Raw genomic sequence first — 20,281 nt, 5'->3', positions numbered from 1 at the left:
CACCCTGCTCACCAGAGCTGGCTCCCGTTTCCCAAAGATCAATTAGTGCTCAAAGGAACCCGGTTTTGGTTGGTAGATGTGAAAACAACACAGACACAGCCTTTCAGAAGATGATCTGGGAGAATTGCTTTGGATGCTGGCAGCATCATACGCAGCCAGCTGTCAGCTCAGAAGGGAGCTGTGGTGAAGGTGATCAGAGTTGCCTTTCTTAATTTGTTAAACAAAGAGTTACAGGTACAGTTTGGGGGGTTTGAGGTCATGTGTGAGGTCATGCATCAAAGATGCAATAGCATCTTTGAACAAAAAGTAGAAAACACTCAGTGTCTCTGGTCCTCAGTATAAAAATACTCAGGGTAAACCAGAAACACGTTACACACGCAAAGCTATGACTGAGATTTTAGTCTTCCCTCCCTTTATAAACTATCACTGCTTTAGAAAGAACTGCAAAGTTAAAACACCTCACAAAACAAACTGAACATCCCCAGTTCCAGCTCTCATATTTTTTGGTAGAAGATTAATACACAGTATCGAACTGGGGAATTACCCACATGGTAAAAAGCCCCATGAAGTTTGCTTTCTTCAGCACAATGAAGTTATTGTCCTCACAAAGCCTGAAAGCATTTAAAAAAAAAAACCAAAACAATTCCCACACGGAGAATTAGCAACATAGGAGCCCTAAACCTTGTAGCACCCTAGCTGATTAACTGCCAAGTCTGCCCCCTCACCATTCCCTGCCAGGGAAAACTTTTGAAACTGCACTGATGTTATATTTCACATAAAAAGTGAGCATGTCTAGTCTTCCTGTTAAGAAAAGTAAGTTAGCTTTGTCTACAAAGAGAAGAACCGCCTTCTCAGACCAAGTTCCTCACCTCTAGCTGTGGAAATGACTGCTACCTCGGTGCAGACGCCACTGATGCTGCCATGAGCTCCTCTGCCAGGAGCGACCGGCTCCCACTCTACAGAGACACATCAGTGCGTCCTCCAACTACCAACTGAGGATAATGTGTGGTAAAATGCATGCATTCTGTTTCTTGGCACTTGAAGACCACTCTGTCAGGAGAAGACCAGTCCTTAGTGAAGTACGGGCAGCTGCACGGGGCAGAGGGGAGTCACGCACTCTGTGTGACAGTAATTCTGCTAGAGATAACAGCAGAAACGTAAAAACCCTTGCAAGAAAGCTCACCTAGGAAGGATAAAACCAAAACCCTGTAACTATAGCCCATCAATGAAAACAAAAGTTTTAAATACAATCATCAGACATCACAACTTCAAAGCTCAGTCACAAATTCAGAAGGAATTAAAACATTTCAGCATGGCCAATCGCATTCCGATCCCTCGGAGCAGCCGAGGTTTCCCACATCTGGTTCCACATTTTGTGTTATTTTCGCTAACGACAGCTGCCCACATGAAGATTTTCACACTCGGGTTAGACCAGCTCTGGTGATAACTGAAGAGGGAAAACAACTTTCTTTCTGCTCTGCTTTTTGGTGCCTGCGAAGAAAACCAGTCCTAACAAGACCAAGGTAGCATTCAAGAGCAGGTTTATCACAAGTAACTCCTGTTGCTGAGGTGCTCTATGACCGATCTTTCACCTTTACGACTGAAAGAGTACAATGGGACTCCTAGATGCACCCCTACTGCCAAACCTGCAAAGAAACACTCTAAAAGGCCCTCCTCCCTGTATCTATCGTGCTATCCTTTCCGCAGCAGAAAGCTAGGACAGCATTTCCCCTTCCTCTCCTCCTCCAGCAGGTCAGCACAGATCTCCACAACTCAACAAGCAACTAGGATCCTGAGAATAACTTCCACAGGTCAGCACTTTCTTGGAGATTCCCCCAGACAGAAGATTCCCAGCTCTGAACAAACAGGCTGGGAAAAGGCAACGCTGATTTCTTGCTCCAGTTCCTGAGAACGACCGTTTGTTTTGGAGAACAGACCACAGGGTCCCAGCCCAGCCACAATCAGACAGAAAAGCAAAGGACTTCCAGTGGGGAGAACAACCACAAGCAATCCGACTCTTATACCAGGAAAACACACTTGTGGTGGCAAGCTTAAATCTTCACTGGTGGAAGGAAAACGATAGAGAAATACTTTTAGCTGCTAGTTCTATGCCTTATTTACCACTCACACAGGCAATTACACAACCTTTTCATCTCACTCATGACCACACGTTATTATGGGTGTCTATTACTTCATCCCAACTACTTCAGCAAGTCATTCCAGAAAACTCAACTTGACTAAGCCACCACAGTTTAGGAATTCACAATTATGCCAAAATGTTAAACAGGCTGGGTATACTTCACCTTGTCTTTTAGAACCAGACACACGCACACACACTGCAGCATCTTGAAGGTCTTTTCCAACCGTAACGCTTTTCTGATTCTATGACCTGTGGCTGTTGCTTCTCACCAGAAAAAAAGCATCTATTTTGCACAAATATACACAGAAGGATTTTGTGACTTACACTTCAGGATTAACTATGGGGAACTCCTAAACCAAACTCCTGATTCCTGCACAGCTTAAATAGAGTCACCTTCTTGTTTTAATCTTCATACACATTTTCTCCCTCTTACCAGTAGTTTATATACCTACACAGAGGAGGGCTGTATTTTTCCAGGAACCAATACGTATCAAAATTAATTCCTGGCCAGAAAAGATCCTTTTCCATGTAACACCTTTGCGTTTCTTAACAAAACAATTCATAGGAAACCACCAAAACCAACGACTCATTCTGTTCTCTAAGTCACTAAACAGTCATGAAGCAAGCAGCACAAAGCTTTGTCATGATGGCACAACAAACACTGACATTCAGCCTGCCAGTACAGTTCATTAATAACACCGCATATTCCAGAAAAACACAGTCCGATTTTTTCTCTTGTGAAAGAATTGATCCAGGAGCCCTTACAGAAATACAACTATAGAAGACAAGTGCGTGCAGTAAATCTATAATCCAGCCAACCATCAACCCATGAGCCCGACTGCAAACAATAAACTAACTGCAGAACCAGCCTAAAAGAGTAAATACACAGATATGTACAGAAGTAACCACACTAATACATGGAAATGGTTTTCTTTTTTAACATCCACAGCATGACTCATAAATTACAAGCAGGACAAGTACTAATGCAATAGTTCCCCATGCAGCAGTTCCAGGCAAATATCCATTTTGTTTCCATACAGCAGACCCATAATTAACTTTGCTGCTCTGTCACTCTGCTGCCACAACACCACAGCCCTTATGCAAACCACGCTATCGATTTCAACCACAAACAGCCCCAGCTTCGTCACCCTTGTGCCTGATAAAGATTCATTTTTAGTAATAGAGAAAGTGCAGAAGCACAAACAGGAACAGACATGGGAGCAACAGGAGAGTGCTGTCATCGCCCCTGCATCTCCAAGTGGACGGGAGAAACAGATGCCAATGCATCTCCTAACAAGGCAGGAGAAGTCCATACATTTACACAAACACACAGTAACTACAAGTAAAATGCCCAAACTAGAAAACAAAACATGACCAACAGGACATGTATGTATGCTTCCAAGACTCAAATTTGTTTGCTATGAAAATGGTTAATGAAAGTTCAGGCCACACTAGGAAAATAATTTGTAGTTTAAAGAAAACAGAGCAGCTCTTCAATGATGTGTAAGTCGAATGCCTGCACGTATCCGAGTCTCATATATCTCTTTATCTGACTGCGTGGACAACTGAAACCAAAGTAACACAAATGCTGTTTGCTGATCATTTCCTTTTTGGAGAGGGATGTTGCAAGTAGTCTGTTTTCTGTCATAATTGAACTAAAATGAATTCTTGAATCAAAAAAGTCCTCTGGGAGCCAGGGACTGTGTTCTGGCTAAGATTCCTGGATGAAGAGATTGTCTACACGTTCCTGCGATCCTGTCTATTCCATCTTAGAAGCACATGTACATATTACATAGGTCTATCACAAAAAAGCACTCAAGCATGTTGCCCTCCAAACATGAAGCTAACGTGCAAAGCTTTTCAATGTGGCCACTAATGTTTTAACATACATACACACACTATGGAAGATGCAAGCCTGAATAATACAAAAAAAAGAGTTGTTCTACCATCGATGAGAAAGCCTTTTTAGACTAATTCATGGTGAAATGTCAAAAAAAGCACCATTGATGCAAGCCCATGGTAGTGTTTCAGTCAGTAAGAGTAACTTTCGGTTGGAACAGTAATAAAGACACAGAGGAGAAAAAAGCACCTTGTGCATGTTTCAAAACTCACCCACATTTGGTGGTTTCCCATAATTTACAGGTAGTTCGGGAGGCCGGCCTCTGTGAAGAGCTGCGAATGCAGATCCTTTCCATAGCGTATGTCTGAAGTCTGTAACGGGAAGATGAACAGCGGATTAGTGAAACAATCAGCCAAACTGGAGCAAATAGATGTATTCTTGGAATCAGGAGCACCAAACACCACTCCCTGCATCCCAAAATAAGATGTGTCTTTTTAACTAGCCTGTCAGAGATCTAATACTTAAAGAAAACGCTACTCTGCTTTCTAGTTCCTAAGAAATATAACTGTCAATGGTTTCACCTTATTTCTGCTTTATTCTGGTGAGCAGGGAGTCTAAACTGATTGAAACAGAGAATCAAAAAAGCAGGTGCGCTTTATATGACAGCAGGACTGAACTTTGCTATGTTTTCAATCCTTCTGCAATCCCAACAGATACAGGACCTCTTCTTATGAGCTCTACATGGTTGAGAATTCACATATGTGCGCACATTTGCTCCCTGAAAGTGATTTTTTTTTCCCCAATAAATCTCTTTTCCTGCAATCGGTGGCAATGTGCCCTCCTTTCTGATTCTCCTCTGCACACGATGCTCCAAAAAACGTTGTCTTCAAAATGAAGACTCTTTCCTCTAAAGGCTCTCCAGGTCTCTGCTGCCAGCTGCCCTCATAGAGCCGTCTCACTAGAACAATAGTGAATTTTCTGAGACTGTTCCGAGCGCCTCAGAAATTAGACCTGGACTTCTTCCATTTCTGGCCATCTGGAAAGAGAGAAATGAGCTTCCACAGTGAGTAAGTACTGAAACAGAAGGACAGTGCCACAGATCGGTGGATCTGCATATCACCATTTAGATCTCTGAACTACGCAAGCTTACGTGGCTCAGCAAGACTCCTGACAGCACGTTCTCTTTGCGATAAATTAATTGCACGGCTTATGAAGCTCTGCATCTTTCAGGGATTCATCTACTCTCTGTCCCCTAATCCACATAAGTAACTTGTTTCCCTGCACAAGAATGTTTAATTTCTCTTTACATTTTGCTGCTGTTTCCTTCTAAGATGCAAAATGAAGGTGAGATGCAGGAACGTTTCACTTCAGGCCTCCCTGCAAATCTGAAATTCTCCACCCAATTATAGCAAAGCGCAGGCAAAACAAGACTAAGCTCCAAAACTTTGTGTAAGTAAACGTGTTTGTAAACAGCACATCCCTCCAGGTGACATCCAGTGCATCAGCAGAATGTCCTTGTTGGCATCCGAGCGTGACTTCACAGGATGCAGTAAATTAAGTGCTCAACCGCCACTGAAACAGGAAGGTCCTGCTCTCCCATCCCGCCTCCTCTCCTGGAACGCTGTTCCTGCTGCTTGTGTCACCTCCAGCACTCTGACCCTTCCATGAATTAATTGACTGCTCTACAACAGCAATAACAACTTTTGCAACATTTTAGCACTCTGAATCAGTGCATCACAGGATCAAATAACTTCTGGTTCCTACAGGCAAGAAGCGGCAGGGGCACGGAGTGAGGAGGGAAGGGAGGAACCACATTTTTCAATAACAGATGGCTCTCAGAGCAGTTTAGTTATAACACAAAACTGTGCTTTCAGGATCATTAGCTCAAGCAGAGCAGTTTTCCGAAAGGAACAGGACTGGTGCAGTGTTCATGAAAGGAATGGGGCTCTCAAACCAAGGAACAGCAGGAATTATCACTGAGGAATCAGCCTTGCTTCCTTTCACCCTCTAAATGCTGCCCCAAATGCCACCCTGCCTTTCAAGCTGCCTGCACAGCCAGGGAATCAAATAACAGAAAAAAAGGAACAAAACAGCCTGAAAAATAGCCCAGTAAAGCACAGAGACTGCTGGGTTATTTTAGACACAGACAGTGTAAATGGAAAAGTGTCTGTATTTCAGATGGATCAAGTCTCTAATCCCATTCATCACATCGTTTACACAAACACTGTTCCAACACGCTATGAAGGAAAGACAGGGAAAGCAAGGAACAAGATCAGGCAATTGAAGGCAAGAGCTGCTCAGGATACCATTGTCAACTGAAAATATAACAGGGCCAGCAATAAGGGCATTTCAGCAAGAAGGCAAAAGAAAGCTGAGAAGCAAAGGAGACAAACCAGGGTTCATGCAAACACGCACAGGTACCACGACAGGAAGGATCCACCTAGTGGGAAGCGTCCCTGCCCATGGCAGGGGGGTGGAACTGGATGATCTTTAAGGTCTTGTCCAACCCAAAGCATTGCATGATTCTATGAATGGAAGCAGAAGAGGGGCTGATCATTAAAATCAAATCTAATAACACATTAATTGAGAATCTTACCTTTCGCTGCCCTTAGTAGAGACTGGCGCCCGACACCGAGCAACGTCTGCACACCTAGGACGCTCTGTGGGATCTCCTTGTCTAAAAGGGGTCCCAGCCTCTCACAGATCCTAAGAAGATAATCCGGAGGGATGTGTGCATTGACAGCCACCTAAACATACAAATAACGCAAGCATTTGAAAATTGGTTTATTCTGTCAAATAAAGTTACTGCAATCAAGTTTAAAACCCTTGAATACCCAGTCTGCAGTTTTTAACTACGGTGAATGGGTATCTTCTAGAACCACAAGTGTCGGCTCTGAATTCATCATATCGGGAAAACATTCTTTTTTCCCATCAGACAGAGACTGTTTTCTATGGAGAGAGACAATAGTTTTTCCGACAGCCTGTTCAAACAGCAAATAAACCGTGCCTCATTATCCAGAGTGTCCTGCACTTGCCTGATTTCAACTGTATTTACCAGCTGGCAGCGGAAACTCAACATCAGAGCTTATTCAGCTCCATCAACACAGGACATACAGCCACATCCACCTCCTTTTTAAAGATCAACATTAACACATCTCTCCGCTCTTAACGGACCTGTGATTGAAAACTGAAACATAGTTGTGGGCAAGCTCTTCACAACTTTCATATCTGTTGCAATATTATGAAGAAAGAGATTGTCATAAACCAGCTTATTGTTTTACCAAGCCATGAACTGATGCCAAATAATACTAAAGCTGACCTGGAAGGGCCAGAACAGGGCTCGTTCTAAAGAAATAATAGCAGGCATGTGCCTGCGCACAGCCCTCTCTTCTACTCAGCCGACTCAGCTCCCCTGGCTAGCAACACTAGGGAAAGGTTTTCTGCCAGCGTTGGCAAAGCCAACTGTGCTTCACAGAAGCACCAGAGCTGGTGGAAAGCAAGCAACAAGACCACTTCTTTCAGCAGCAGAGCATCATCAGATGGAACCTGCTATCCTACCCGCCCAGACCCCAGGGATACGCCCAGCTCCTGCCTCAGCACTCGGGAGAGAGCTGCACACATTGGGAAGGAGGAAAAGGTAAGCGCTTCGCTCAGAACTGCTGCCAACACATTGTTCACTGAACTGTGTCATCAAAGAGATTATTACTACATGTCATTAGGAAATGGCTCGTTCCAATTGGGCAACAGCAGTGGTGCTACAGGCTCAATGCAGTGAGTCATGAGTGTGTGGTGGAACCACCTGCATCAGAGCCAGGATCAACACCATCCCACAAGGAAAATTTTAACCGAAAACCACCCCAAAGGCTTTTCTAAGGACACAAAATTCTCAGTTAACTAAACCCAACCAAAACTCTTCCAATCTGAAGGGGAACTCTTACACAAGAGAGACCAGATCCCCAACACATCCTTCCAGTTGCTGCACGTTGAAGATAAGGCTCTGGCCTTTCAACAGAAACAGAAGAATTGTTTTCTGCAGGAAAAATAAACCTGATGATGGCATTGACGTGGTCCCATCCTGTGACTTTTCATACTATAAGCATCACGGAATGACACCACAAAATCTCTCCTGCACTGACTGGTTTCTCCAGTCATTCTAACTTTTTTTCCCCTCAAAATCATAGAGTTCCAAAATTACAGTGGCATCTTCCCAGCTGCACAGCCAGTGAAGTTCAGTTTATGTCTTTCATTGCAAATCACAGGGTATAACAGAAGTCAAAAAGGGATAAAAGGATTATGTGAACTATTTGCCTATCATTCTTACTCATTTCTAAAACATTAGAGATGTGTTAATGCTACAAAGTATTTTATTATCCTGACCTTAGCCTCCCTTCAATATGTATGGGATCTGAAACAATGGCAATTTGAAAAAGAGAATCAGCAATTTAACAAAATCTGAGTAAAAAGTTCTTTTTTATATCTCTGATAATTATTAACATGCTTCTCAGTCAACAACTGCCAATTCATAGCAACTTATCAAGCCTAAGATTAAAAAGAAAAAAAGAGTAACCAATCGAGAAGCTGCGGAATTTTACTTCTAGGGCAGGAAAACTCCCAGCCCACAACGCTTTCTCTAGAAAAACAAAACTTCACAGGAAGTCCAGACTGTTCTGCTACTGTAATCATAGAATCGCTTGGTTGGAAAAGGCCTTTGAGTCCAACTGTACCTGCCCACTACTAACCCACCCCTGAGTATCTCTCCAGCCTGTCTTTTAAACCCCTCCAGGGACAGGGACTCCATCACCGCGCTGGGCAGCCTCCACTAGTGCCCAAGAACCCTTTTGGTAAAGAAGTTTTTCCTGCTGTCTAATCTGAATCTCGCCTGGTGCAACTTAAGCCCATGAAATGCAGCAAAACGCTTCCCTTTCCACTCAGGAGGACACTGGTTTTGAAGCATCCCCACTATTCTGTGTCTAGAGAAAGATGTTGAATTACGCCTGGCAGCACATGTCCTGCTGCGGAGACAGAGAGGGAGTTATTCACAAGCAGTCCTGATTAAATCAGTGCACCAAGTCAGAAATGGAAAGGGACTTTTGTTTCTTAATGATCTGCAGATTAAGCCACAGTTCTATAAAGAACAGCAAAGAGAGGGAACACCAACACATGTGGGAGGCCAGCAGTGGGAGATGAAAGGCACAGGGAGCGTGTGGCACTTATCCACACACGCCTGGCGGTGATTTGCCTGGGATGCCCAGACGTTAAGCAGCTCAGGATATCAGAAATCTGCATGATAGCTGCCCAGAGCTGAAAAGCTGGCAAACCCATCCTGAAGTCAGAGTTAAATCAGCACAAATAACCTGCATCTCAAATTAAGCCCAGAGTTTTATTACACTGTATACCTTCCTACTGGACATTTAACGTGGGGCATCTCGCACAGACCACGCACATACTGAAGTGACCGCTCACTCTCTCAACACGCTCTGCTCACCATATTTGCCCCCTGCACTCAGAAGGCTGTAGCAAACTTCTTCCCTTGCATATTTCCATGTTTCTACAAGCCAGAACAGCCCTTAATCCAAATATCATCACTGTTGTTATTACCAAACATCCGCACAGGCAGGCAGCAATAGCAAATTCTCCTGGAGATCTTTTCTATAATAGCTTCCAGATAAAATGCTTAAACCACAGCCCAGAGCAAACCAAGAAATTCTATTTTCAGGTTCGCAGAAGAAACTGAAACAAAAACTCTTCCTTCCACCTCTGCCTGAGATAGCTGGAAATGGATTTTAAGTCTCTTTTCAAAAGGTGAGGCTGCAAATATACAGCTGAGCAAAACAAAGTCTCCCAAATCAGATTTTCATTCAAAGAAGGAAGGAAAAAAGGCAAAGCTCAGCATCAGTTATAGCCACACCTCTGAGTGTACACTGGTCCAAACCCCATGTGGCAAAAGTAAACAACAGCAAGGCAAGTAGATTAGAAAATATTTTTAGAATATTAAAAAATTCATATTATAAAATTAGAAAAAAAGTAGAGACGAGGAACAGAGTCTAAAAACAGGCTTTTAAAACAAGCTTTTAAAAGAGCATGTTAAAATTACGCAGAAGAACCGAAAATGCACTATGTGATAGCAAGTTCTGCTCCCTGGCATAAATCATAAAGAGAGAAACATTTTGGTGCCTTAAGATGTGAAAGACCCTATAAGGGTTACAATGAGAAAGCACTGTGGAAGATTCTCTGTTGCAGTAACCAGGCAGGTTTTATGGATCTAAAAACTCTCAAGAAACAGGTAAAGTGAAGTCATTCTTCTAAAAAAAAAAAATCTATGTAAGCAGCCAGGGGTGGAGGTAACGCAGCCAGGAATGCTTGAACCAGTATGCAAATAAGCTGCCACGGTGATAAGCAGCTGCACATAAAGAACTATTAGTGAAGTCACAGCAGGGCCAGGTGAAAGCCCTACCCCTAAACCTGTTTACCACTGGAAGTATTAACACGTCATCTCACAGACAACCGAGTGAAGGGTCCATGCTGTGCAGCTAAGACGACAGGCGTGAAGCTTGTTGATCCCTGCAGCAAGCAAATGAAATCCCCTGGTCTGACTGCCGACAACTTCTCCTCCAAGGAAGGTTCCAATAAACAGGAAACAAACAAAGATTCTTTGTGTTTACTACTTATATAAGACGCCTGTCTTCCCGGGGATCAGAACCAGGTCGCTCCGAAACATCTCTTGGGATGCCCATTGAACACCGCTTGAAAGCGCAGGCTAAATTTGATGCAAGATCTGCATAATGGAAGGAGCCTTTGGAAGGCTCCTCTGCAGCCGGGCTGCTGCGGGCAGGTCGGCCAGCGCGCATCGGATGCGGCTCTCGAACCCCTAGGCAGCCGTACAACACGTCTCTCATGCTGAAATAACAATCAATCCAGAATCACTTGACAACTGCGTCGAAAAGCAGCAGAGGAGACCAAGAGGACCAAGGCAGCTGAGCAAGCAGGAAATTACTCAAGGCCTCAAACACAAAATCTCAGCAAAAGGAAGCTCAGATACCGGCCTTGCACAACACGTCCAGGGTATGCAAATACACATACATTTAAAAAGCCATTATCCACTCGGTTTCCCCAGAGAGAACGCATTGGATCTACCACACCACCAGATGACATTTTCCTGAGGTGACAAGACCGTAACATCTCTGCGCTGCTAATGCTGGGATTGGCGATATCTATAAATAACAGCACCTCGGCCTCATCGCTTGCTTTAAATCAATGCAGATGGGCAAGGCAGAAACCCAAAGCCAAATCCCATAAGCTGTTCCATACCAGCACAGCCGTTCAGGGATGCAAATTCTCCCCTTGAATACCCTGCCCAACAATAGCTAGGTTTCTGTTTTTCCCGAAATCACACACATCTTCAGCACAAAGACCAAAACTGGCTGAGCCAGAAGAGACAGCCCATCAAAAAGTTCTTGAAAACCAGAGCAGAGCCAGCCAGTCTCATTAGGAATAAACACAGATAGTTTCCAACAGCAGCCCAGCCCGCTGGAGACTGTTCTGATAATCCCAGTCAGTTCAGCTTGATTAATTTGTACAACAGCTGACTCCACACTGAACTGCTACAGATAATATAAATGAGGAGTGCTAATTGCAGGCAAGTTTGACACACTTCAGGCCCTCACAAGGAGAGTGAGGACCCTCCTCATTACAGACACATTTTATGTCTTCAGTCCACCAGCAGGCAATAACAAAATAAAAATCACTTTGGAGTATACCTGCACGATTACCTAGACAGGCGGACACATGTTGCATGTAAAAAGTATTCCAAAGTGGGATTAAGCAGAAAAGATAAAGGGAGTGCAAATGCATGTAAACTAGAATTCGCAGCGTGGTTTTGCTCGTGAGGTATGATTCTTACTAGCATGTCTTAAATTACCCTTCTGCCTTGCAGTACCTGACATTTAAAGACCAAGTTCAAACAAAAAAAGAAAAAGAAACGTCGATGGAGAGTTTTCACATCTTGACTAAAAGCTCTAGTGCCGTGGGAGCAAACATTCCCTAGGTAAAAGCCACTAGCAGGCAATTTAGTTGCTACATCTTTATGGTTTCCAAATGCCCTAACAGCAACCACAACATACTCGATGGCAAGGGTATTGGCGTCTTTTCTGAAAAACACCAACGCTAACCTGAGCAGCCAAACCGAGAATGGAAAACAGAGCTGAAACCTCAGCAATTGGAACAAGAACTACTTTGTCAGATTTGCCAAAGCAGAATAGTGAGGAAACAAAGGAAAAAGAAAAACACAACAGACTTCTCTGAGTCTGTAAACTTTTACTGGGTTCCATTATCTCCTCCTGCCCAGCCTGGGCAGTTGCCACACAAGGCAGGGATTGTGATTGAATTTGGGTTTCTGTCTCGAAGTTTTCAAAAAGGAGCAAAAAACTTTATCCCAACTGCCAGAATCTGTAATTTATTTTTAGTTCAATATGTGACCGAGATGATTAAAATGAAGGTTAGTTATTTGTGTTATCCGCAGCCCTGGCTTTGCTCTAAACATTCAGGCTTGTAGCTAGCACTGCAGTCACACAGCTCAGGTTAATATACAAACGTATGCAACCCAAGGTCCAAACTCCAATCACATCAAACGCAAAGCACTGAGAGGAACAAGGCCTCTCCTCAACAGAGAAAGCTGCAGCCTGAGCATGAACAGAGAAGCTCAGTTCATCCTACCTCGCATCAACCTGTCTTCTTGTAATGATTCATTTATAGTCCAGGTCCCTACTGTAAATCACGGTAAACAGTTAAATGATACTAAACAAAAGGGCTATCTAAAAGGACTAGTTCTAGACAGATGAAAAGCACCTTATACCGGATTTTGATAGCTCTACGCAGCAAGAAGCAATTTCACATTAACTCCAAGCCTCGTTCCACAACAGTTTGTTTCCTGATTCTAAAACCTTAAAGAAAAGTACACGATTTCAGCAATGCCATCTGATTCACAAAGAAACAGTTTAAGACTTCACTATTGATGTCCCATAGAATGAAAGGAAAAATGCCTAAGTTCCTGTAACTGGCTAAGCAAAACCAGTGTGTCTGCAACCAGACTTCATGCTGCCCCTGTTACTACTCCTCTTGGGTACCAGGTGCTGTCACACGCTAAATCTGAAACAGCCCACAGTTAAGTTTTCAGGTTCTCTAGCATCAAAGTTTATCAAATGCAATACACACTTCATGTCTGTTCACTCAGTATACAGTCTGGAATTACTCATGAGAGGAATGAAGAAGCACAACGTTCATCTTTCTTTCTAAATACACTTTGGAAAACCAGCAGGTACAAATGTCTCATCTCAACGCAAGGAGCTCTTCCCATCTGCATCTGAGCTCCTACAATATTGCTACAGCGGAAAACTAACTCTTGAGCAAGCTACAACGCAGCTTGAGCAACGGTCATGTCAAAATTCCCCATCAACATTGCAGTATGCGAGATGGGAAAGGCGAGGATGTACTTTCAGCTCCTTCCAGGTGAGAAGACAGTGAGGACCACGCACATATCATTATTAGAAAACCTATTAGTAAGTTTGCAGCATCCCAACTGCAAAGTGCCAAATCAGCGCCACGCGTTATTACACAGAGCTCCCAGAAATGAAAACAAGGTCATTTGCACCCTTCGGAAACGAATTGGAATGACTTTTCATTTTCGGTGCCTTCACCCAGAGGCCGGTAGGAAGAACATGAGCATCTCAGGGCAGCAGGACCGATGTTCCCCATGGGAAGGGAAAGCAGCCATCCCCACGCTCCAGGCCCCTTGGCAGCACAGAGGGACGCTGACCTTCCCCAGTGAGAGATCGTCAGATGGCTCATATCCACCAAAAGCAGGCACTCCGTATATTTCATAGCTGTTTCACAGTGCCAACATTACACTTCCTAAAAATCCCTTTTTCCAAGGTTGAAGCCACTCTGGTAAGCCACGCTGGGATCACAGACAGGCTGGAACCCCCACCACCAGAGCAGAGACAGGGCAGGGTCCCTGCACAGAGACTGGGATCCCTGCACCAGAGAGAAGAGAGGCCAGGATGCCTGCACCAGACCGGACAGAGGCCAGGATCCCGGCTCCAGACACTGCGATCCCTGCATCGAACAACAGACAGGCTGGGATCCCAGTGCTAGAGTGGAGACAGGATCCCTGAACAAGACTGGGATTCCCACACCAGACCGGAGACAGCCTGGGATCCCCGCCCCAGAGAGGAGAGAGGTCAGGGTCCCCGCACCAGACCCCGCAACAGCCCGATGGCACCTGCACTCCTGCAGCCCCAGGGGTGCCTGTCTCGCCACCGCGGGGCACGGGGAGCTGCCGGACCCCACCGTCCCTGTGCAGAGGAGGCCCTGCTGGTGCCGGGGCAGTGAGGAGGGCAGAGGGATGGGGGTCCCAGCACCCTTTTGCACCCCGCCTGCAGCCCATCGGTCACCACCCCGCGTTCCACACCCCAACGCGTGATGCCACCCACACTGCCACTGGTGCACCAGGACCTGAGAGAACCCGCACCGCTGAGCATCCCCCCCTGTAGCCACTACCGGCACCGCCAAGCATCCCCTCCGTAGCCAGTACCCGCACCGCCAAGCATCCCCCCCGCAGCCGGTACTGGCACTGCTGAGCATCCCTGCCTGCAACCAATACCGGCACCACCGAGCATCCCCTCCGCAGCCGGTACTGGCACTGTTGAGCATCCCCGCTCACAGTGGGTACCGGTACCGGGGAGCATCCCCCCGCTGCAAGCCGGTACCGGCCCCACCATGCGTGCCAGCCCGCAGCCAGCACCGACCGGCACCGGTACCACCGTGCATCCAGCCCTCACGCCCGCAGCCGGCCCCAGCAGCCTCCCCCGCGCATCCCTGCCCGCAACCATCCCCGAGCAGCGCCGGCCCCGCCGAGCATCCCCCCCGCAGCCGGCCCCGGCCCCGCCGAGCGCCCCGGCCCGGCCCCGCGCGTCCCCGGCCGCGAAACTCGTCTCACCAGGTCCTCGAAGCTGCGGCGGTGCTCCTTGCCCTGCCAGTCCAGGCGCTGCGGGATCAGCTGCGGGAGGGAGGGAGGGACGCGGGGGGAGGGAGGGAGGGAGGCGGCCGTCAGCGCCGGGGCCGGGGGGAGCCCCGCAGCCGGGACACCGGGCAGGGCAGCCCCGGCACGCCGGGCAGTGCCTTACCTGGTGCTCCTCCAGCTCCTCCACCAGCACCTGGGGACACACGGAGGGCGTGAGGCCGGCGCCCACAGAGCTGAGACCCTCCCCGGTTAGCCCCGTTCCCACTCCCCGTTCTGCCCTATCCCCCTTCCCCGTTTATCCTCGTCCCCGTCCCCCTTTATTCCCATCCCCGTTTATCCCCGTCCCCGTTCAGTCCCACCTCCCCGTTCCCCCCCACTCCCCCCGTCCCCGTTCCCCCCCGCTCCCCCGGTCTCTCGCCGCCCCGCTCCGCTCACCTGGGCGGATTTCTTGCAGGGTCCGGACTGCAGGAACCGGGCGATCAGGTAGTAGAGCTCTGCGGGGGAGAGGGGGAGGCGGTGAGCGCGGGGCGGGCCCGGGGCAGCCCCCGCCGCCCGCCCGCCCGTACCCACCGGCTTCCAGCTGGGTCGGGGCGGCCGCCGCCATCCTCCTCGGGAGGCCCGGGGGGGAGGGGAGGCGGCGGATGGCGCCCCGGGGAGCCGCCGCCGCCGCTACAGCGGCCGAGCCGCCATGGAGGAGCGCGGCTGCCCGTGCGCGGCGCTGGCCCCGGCGCGGCTCCCGCCCGGCCTCATCGCATCGCCCCGCGGCCCCGGCGCGGCCCGGCCCGGCACCCGCGGCAGGAGGCGGCCGCCGCCGAGCGGGGTGCAGCGCCGCCGCCGCCCGACGAGGGGCGCTCGCGGCCGCGCGGGGCGGGGCGGAAGCGCCGGGGCCGGAAGCGGCGCGAGGGCGGGGCCGGAAGGGGGAGCGCTTCCGGGCCTCGCTCCTTCCGGGCCTCGCTGCTTCTCCGCTGCCTCCAGGCCCTGCGCCCTCCTCCCTCCCTGCCTGGGGCCTCGCGGCCTCCCCTCGCGGCCTCCTCCCCACCGCGAGGCCCCCGCCCCGCCGGGGCCCTGCGCCCTCTCCCCGCAACCTCCGCCTTCCCCACCGAGGTCCTACCGGCGCTCTCCCCGCCCCTGGGGTCTTGCAGCCTGCTCGGCGCCCTCTCTGCCACGGGGACCTCGAATCTTCCTCGTTCTCTGGGGGGACTTAACGCCTTCCCACTCCGGGCCTGCGCCCTTTCCTCGCAGCGCCCTCCCCACCTCAGGGAGCTTCATGCCTTCCTCACCCCGGGTGCCCTCGTAGTGCCTGTCCCTTGCAGCCTCCACCCCTGCTCTGGGGGACCATTGCACCCTCCCTCCCCATCCCGGACACCTGGCGTTTTACCTTTCTGAGACTTTGATGCTTGCAGCTTCCCTCCCTGCCCAGGTCCTGCCTTTCTCCCCACAGAGGCCTTGTTCGAGGACGGGTAGAGCCTGGCTGCCCGCACTGTGGCCTCCCCACACTTTACAGTCAAAACTCCAGAAATTTAAGTCCATTTCACGAGGAGTTGCTTAAACACATTAGGTGAATTGACAGCATTCTTTATACTAAAGTTGTGTTTTGCACCATAAATACCTGGCATTTGGTATTAGAACTCTATGAGCCTTGGCTGTGAAACAAATACTGTCATCACTGGAAAATTAAGACAACTTATCTTTGTGCTTTGAATGCTAAGAGCTGAATCATCGTAAATCGATGCTGCTGAAACATTAAGAATAAGTTCGGTTTTAGCCTGTATATATAGCATTTACTCATGACGAGGCATTCTGTAAAGTGCTGTTTGAGAGTCTGTCCCTCACTTGTGTCCTTCCCATCGTTCTTACTGGGAGCTTCGCCACATGCTGTTGGCCCGAGTGCTTATGAATATATGACACTCACAAGAGCTCCGTGTCGCAGCCTCATCACGGCTCAGATGGATTCATGCCCTGAGAAAGGCACACGTTAGTAATCACCCTGCTATCTGTATGTGTCGCAGAGCAGAGGTGCCCAGGCCAGGGCATCCTGCCTCCCGGTCAGTGCAAACAGCATGAGTCATGCCCGAAGCAGCTGTTGTGTAACTCTTCCCTTGGCCGGGCTCCGTCGTGCAGTCACGGCTGTGGTTTACTGCTCTGCAGTGACTCCCAAGCCTCTTCCCTTGTTGCTGGTTCCCTGGCACCTCAGCTTCCTATCAATAACATTTTCCTGGTTGCTTTATTATTCCCTAAGGCTGCTGTAAGGACTGTGATCCATTCCTCTTCCTACTTTTCCCAGGTTTTCCCCTTAAGGACTCATCTGTCTGGTGAGCAACGCCCATCCTGATGCGTAGTGTTCATTCCCCAGAGTTCCATTTCCACAGCACGCTGCAGCCACACGCGGCTCCTGCAGCGCTGTGACTCATCTCATTCGGGATCGGCTGCGTCCAAGCAGCAGCAGCATGCTGGGGACCATAGTAAATCTCCTTGTGAAAACAAGACCTTACTGTTGTGCTTATTCACCTTGCTCCAAAGCAGAACTCCATTACCTAAATGCCAACAGCGGCAGCGGCACCGAGCAGTGAAGAACACGCTAATCCTCACTAACGAGCAACAGAGGTATTCAGCAGCAGATATACTTTAAGGAAGAAACTGAAATGTAGTAGTTTCTGTCCGTAGTGCTCTTGGAAAATCAATAAGTAAACTGGAAAGCCTTCAGAGGGTTTAAGGAGCAGAAACCTTGTGATAAATGTGTGCTCAGTCACCATCCTGCAGAGTAGCTCTGATCCCCTTCTGCTGTGGCCAAACGTGTCGGCCTTTGCAGGGTTGCCTGCCTCTCTCTGTGCCTCCTGGCGAGGCAGGTGCTGGTTATCCCAGGAAAAGAAAGCCTGAGGGGGGTGGATAACAAGTGTTGAATGCATACGAGACTATGAGGGAGAATATTGCTCTGAAAGAGATCTTGCTGAGGTTTTAGAGGTGGGTCACGGGTGGGGCTGCTTTGTGAGGTGTTCATTCCATTCATGCGTGTGCATCTTTCGTCATTCCGTAGGCTCACTTCATCCTGCCTTTCTCCCTTCTCACTGCTGTCTCTTGTTCCTCACAAGTCCCTGGTTCCCCAGCACAGCACCTCTGTGTGAATATAGATATGAGAAGCCAAGGTTTTCTTTAAGATGAGGGGGAATGACTTTAAATTGAAAGGGGAAAAATTTAGATTAGACATTAGGAAGAAACTCTTCACGCTGAGGGTGGGGAGCCCTGGCCCAGGCTGCCCAGAGCAGGGGTGGCTGCCCCATCCCTGGAGGGGTTCAAGGCCAGGTTGGATGGGGCTTGGAGCCCCTGATCCAGTGGGAGGTGTCCCTGCCCATGGCAGGGGTGGAACTGGGTGGGCTTTGAGGTCCCTTCCAGCCCAAACCGTTCCATGATTCTATGATCTTTAAATGCAGCAGCCTCAAAATTAAATTTGGGTATTATGGCTTATTTATTCTAAAAAAAAAAAATATGAGATGCAAAATGATAATGACAGTCATGGGTTTTTGCTTCTGCGCAGAGTCCTGTCTGCAAATCAACATCCAGTCTCGCGGGAGGAATCTCCAAATTTCCAGTCCTTCGTACAATTTTTTCCCTGGATACCAGCTGTTAAATAATAATTAAATAGCTGTTAGATAATATACAATATCTGCCCTAGGATTTTTTTCTGTTTTTAAGAGTCGAATATTTGATTTCCCTGCTGCATGGTACCAACCTTCCCTCTAGATGGTGCCCGATACCCACGACTTGGGGCGATGCTATCCCGTAGGAAAGCTATTTTGAGGAATGATTGGGATGCCACTCTCCTTTGTTTCTAAATTTTATTTTATAACAGTTCATCAAAGTTCATTGATTACTTATTCTGCGTGATGGAAATATGGTGTTTACCCCCTTTGCATGGCTTAAAATGCATTCCCCGGAGCCTAAAATGCCCCCTGCCTGGAGCAGCGTGGTCTGTTGCTCCGCGGCACGATTCATATCTCATATTTCTTATGGCAGCCATTTACTGCTGCCAGGGGCTGACGGCGTGTGCATCCCTGCTGCCGCGCTGGGAACGGCTTCTCCGCGCAGCCATCACATCGATACGTTCTCTGAATATCCTTTAAATGTCTACGTGTCCCTTATTTTGCATAAAAATGCAGAATTTCAGACGTGTCTGAAATGCACGTGAAAATGGGCAGCAACGTAGCTGTGTGCTCAGAGCTCCGTGAGCGGAGGAGCAGGGAAATAACATCAGTGTTCCCGGGAAATGGACCGCGGCATCACTGAACATACCCGAAACTGCCTGCATCTCCGCAGCTTTTGTAAGCAGGAAAATCAATATGAGCCGTAAGGGACCAGGTAGTTTGTGTTGGTATTACAAGCGCACTCACCTGCATCCCTACCCAAGGGCCAGATCCTGACCCCATGTCCGCAGGAGCCCCTGGTTAGGATGAAGCCCGAGGTTGGGATGGAGCCCCCGGTTGATGGAGCCCCCAGTTGGGATGGAGCCCCCGGCTGATGGAGCCCCCGGTTGGGATGGAGCCCCCAGTTGGGATGGAGCCCCTGGTTGGGATGGAGCCCCTCGCTGAGATGGAGCCCCTAGTTGATGGAGCCCCCGGTTGGGATGGAGCCCCCGGTTGATGGAGCCCCCGATTGGGATGGAGCCCATGTTTGGGATGGAGCCCCTGTTTGGGATGGAGCCCCTGTTTGGGATGGAGTCCCCGGTTGGGATGGAGCCCCTGGTTGATGGAGCCCCTTGTTGGGATGGAGCCCCATCCCTGGCTTTTCCCAGCTGCCTGGCACAGCCTTTGCGGGAGAATGTGGGGCGCACAGGAGCTCCCCCTGAACACCGCCTGGTGCTGCCCAGTAGGGCTGACCAGCACCTCCACATCATGATAACCTTTTAAAAAGGATCTTTTGATGTATGGATTGTGGTGCAGTTTTTTTAGGGCCCAATCCTGCGGTTTTTTCACTTGTGGATGTGGACGGGAGCCACGCAGCACCCTGGGCACACAGTGTCCAACTGGGAGTTCATCCCCTCTGGCCCCACAGAGCTGGACCTGCACGTTTTACCAGAGCTCCCTCAGCTACATATATCATAGAAGTGGAACCGTGCCCCCGTGTATGCGCTGCCCTTCCTCCCTGAAGCTGTAAACATCATGGTGTTTGAATTCTGTTCATTAGTTTTACCAAAATATTAGCTGGTTTGTGAAGGGACGCAGAGGGTTCACGGGAGTTTTTAGAAGTGCTGCTTTGAGTTATCAAAATAAAATGAAGTTTAACGATTATT

The 20,281-nt window shown here is 48.5% G+C and overlaps 1 protein-coding gene across 2 annotated transcripts in view; it reads right to left on the bottom strand.

The window, feature by feature from the left end:
- Nucleotides 1–15,825, bottom strand: part of BRWD3 (bromodomain and WD repeat domain containing 3) — a 50,798-nt gene extending 34,973 nt beyond the window's left edge. For both annotated transcript variants that reach the window (XM_069867337.1, XM_069867338.1), the window contains exons 1-6: nucleotides 15,568–15,825; nucleotides 15,433–15,491; nucleotides 15,161–15,190; nucleotides 14,974–15,033; nucleotides 6,577–6,727; nucleotides 4,253–4,351 (exon numbers count right to left, since the gene is read on the bottom strand). In XM_069867337.1, coding sequence (XP_069723438.1) covers nucleotides 4,253–4,351; nucleotides 6,577–6,727; nucleotides 14,974–15,033; nucleotides 15,161–15,190; nucleotides 15,433–15,491; nucleotides 15,568–15,601 — 433 coding nt within the window. In that variant the 5' untranslated portion in view covers nucleotides 15,602–15,825. The remainder of the gene's footprint in view (nucleotides 1–4,252; nucleotides 4,352–6,576; nucleotides 6,728–14,973; nucleotides 15,034–15,160; nucleotides 15,191–15,432; nucleotides 15,492–15,567) is intronic.
- Nucleotides 15,826–20,281: the final 4,456 nt, after the last annotated feature.

The sequence above is a fragment of the Phaenicophaeus curvirostris genome, chromosome 13 (assembly GCF_032191515.1).
Source record: "Phaenicophaeus curvirostris isolate KB17595 chromosome 13, BPBGC_Pcur_1.0, whole genome shotgun sequence".
NCBI classification, from domain to species: domain Eukaryota; kingdom Metazoa; phylum Chordata; class Aves; order Cuculiformes; family Cuculidae; genus Phaenicophaeus; species Phaenicophaeus curvirostris.
The sequence above is the reverse complement of the archived record's forward strand: the minus strand, read 5'-3'. Positions and strand labels throughout refer to the sequence as shown.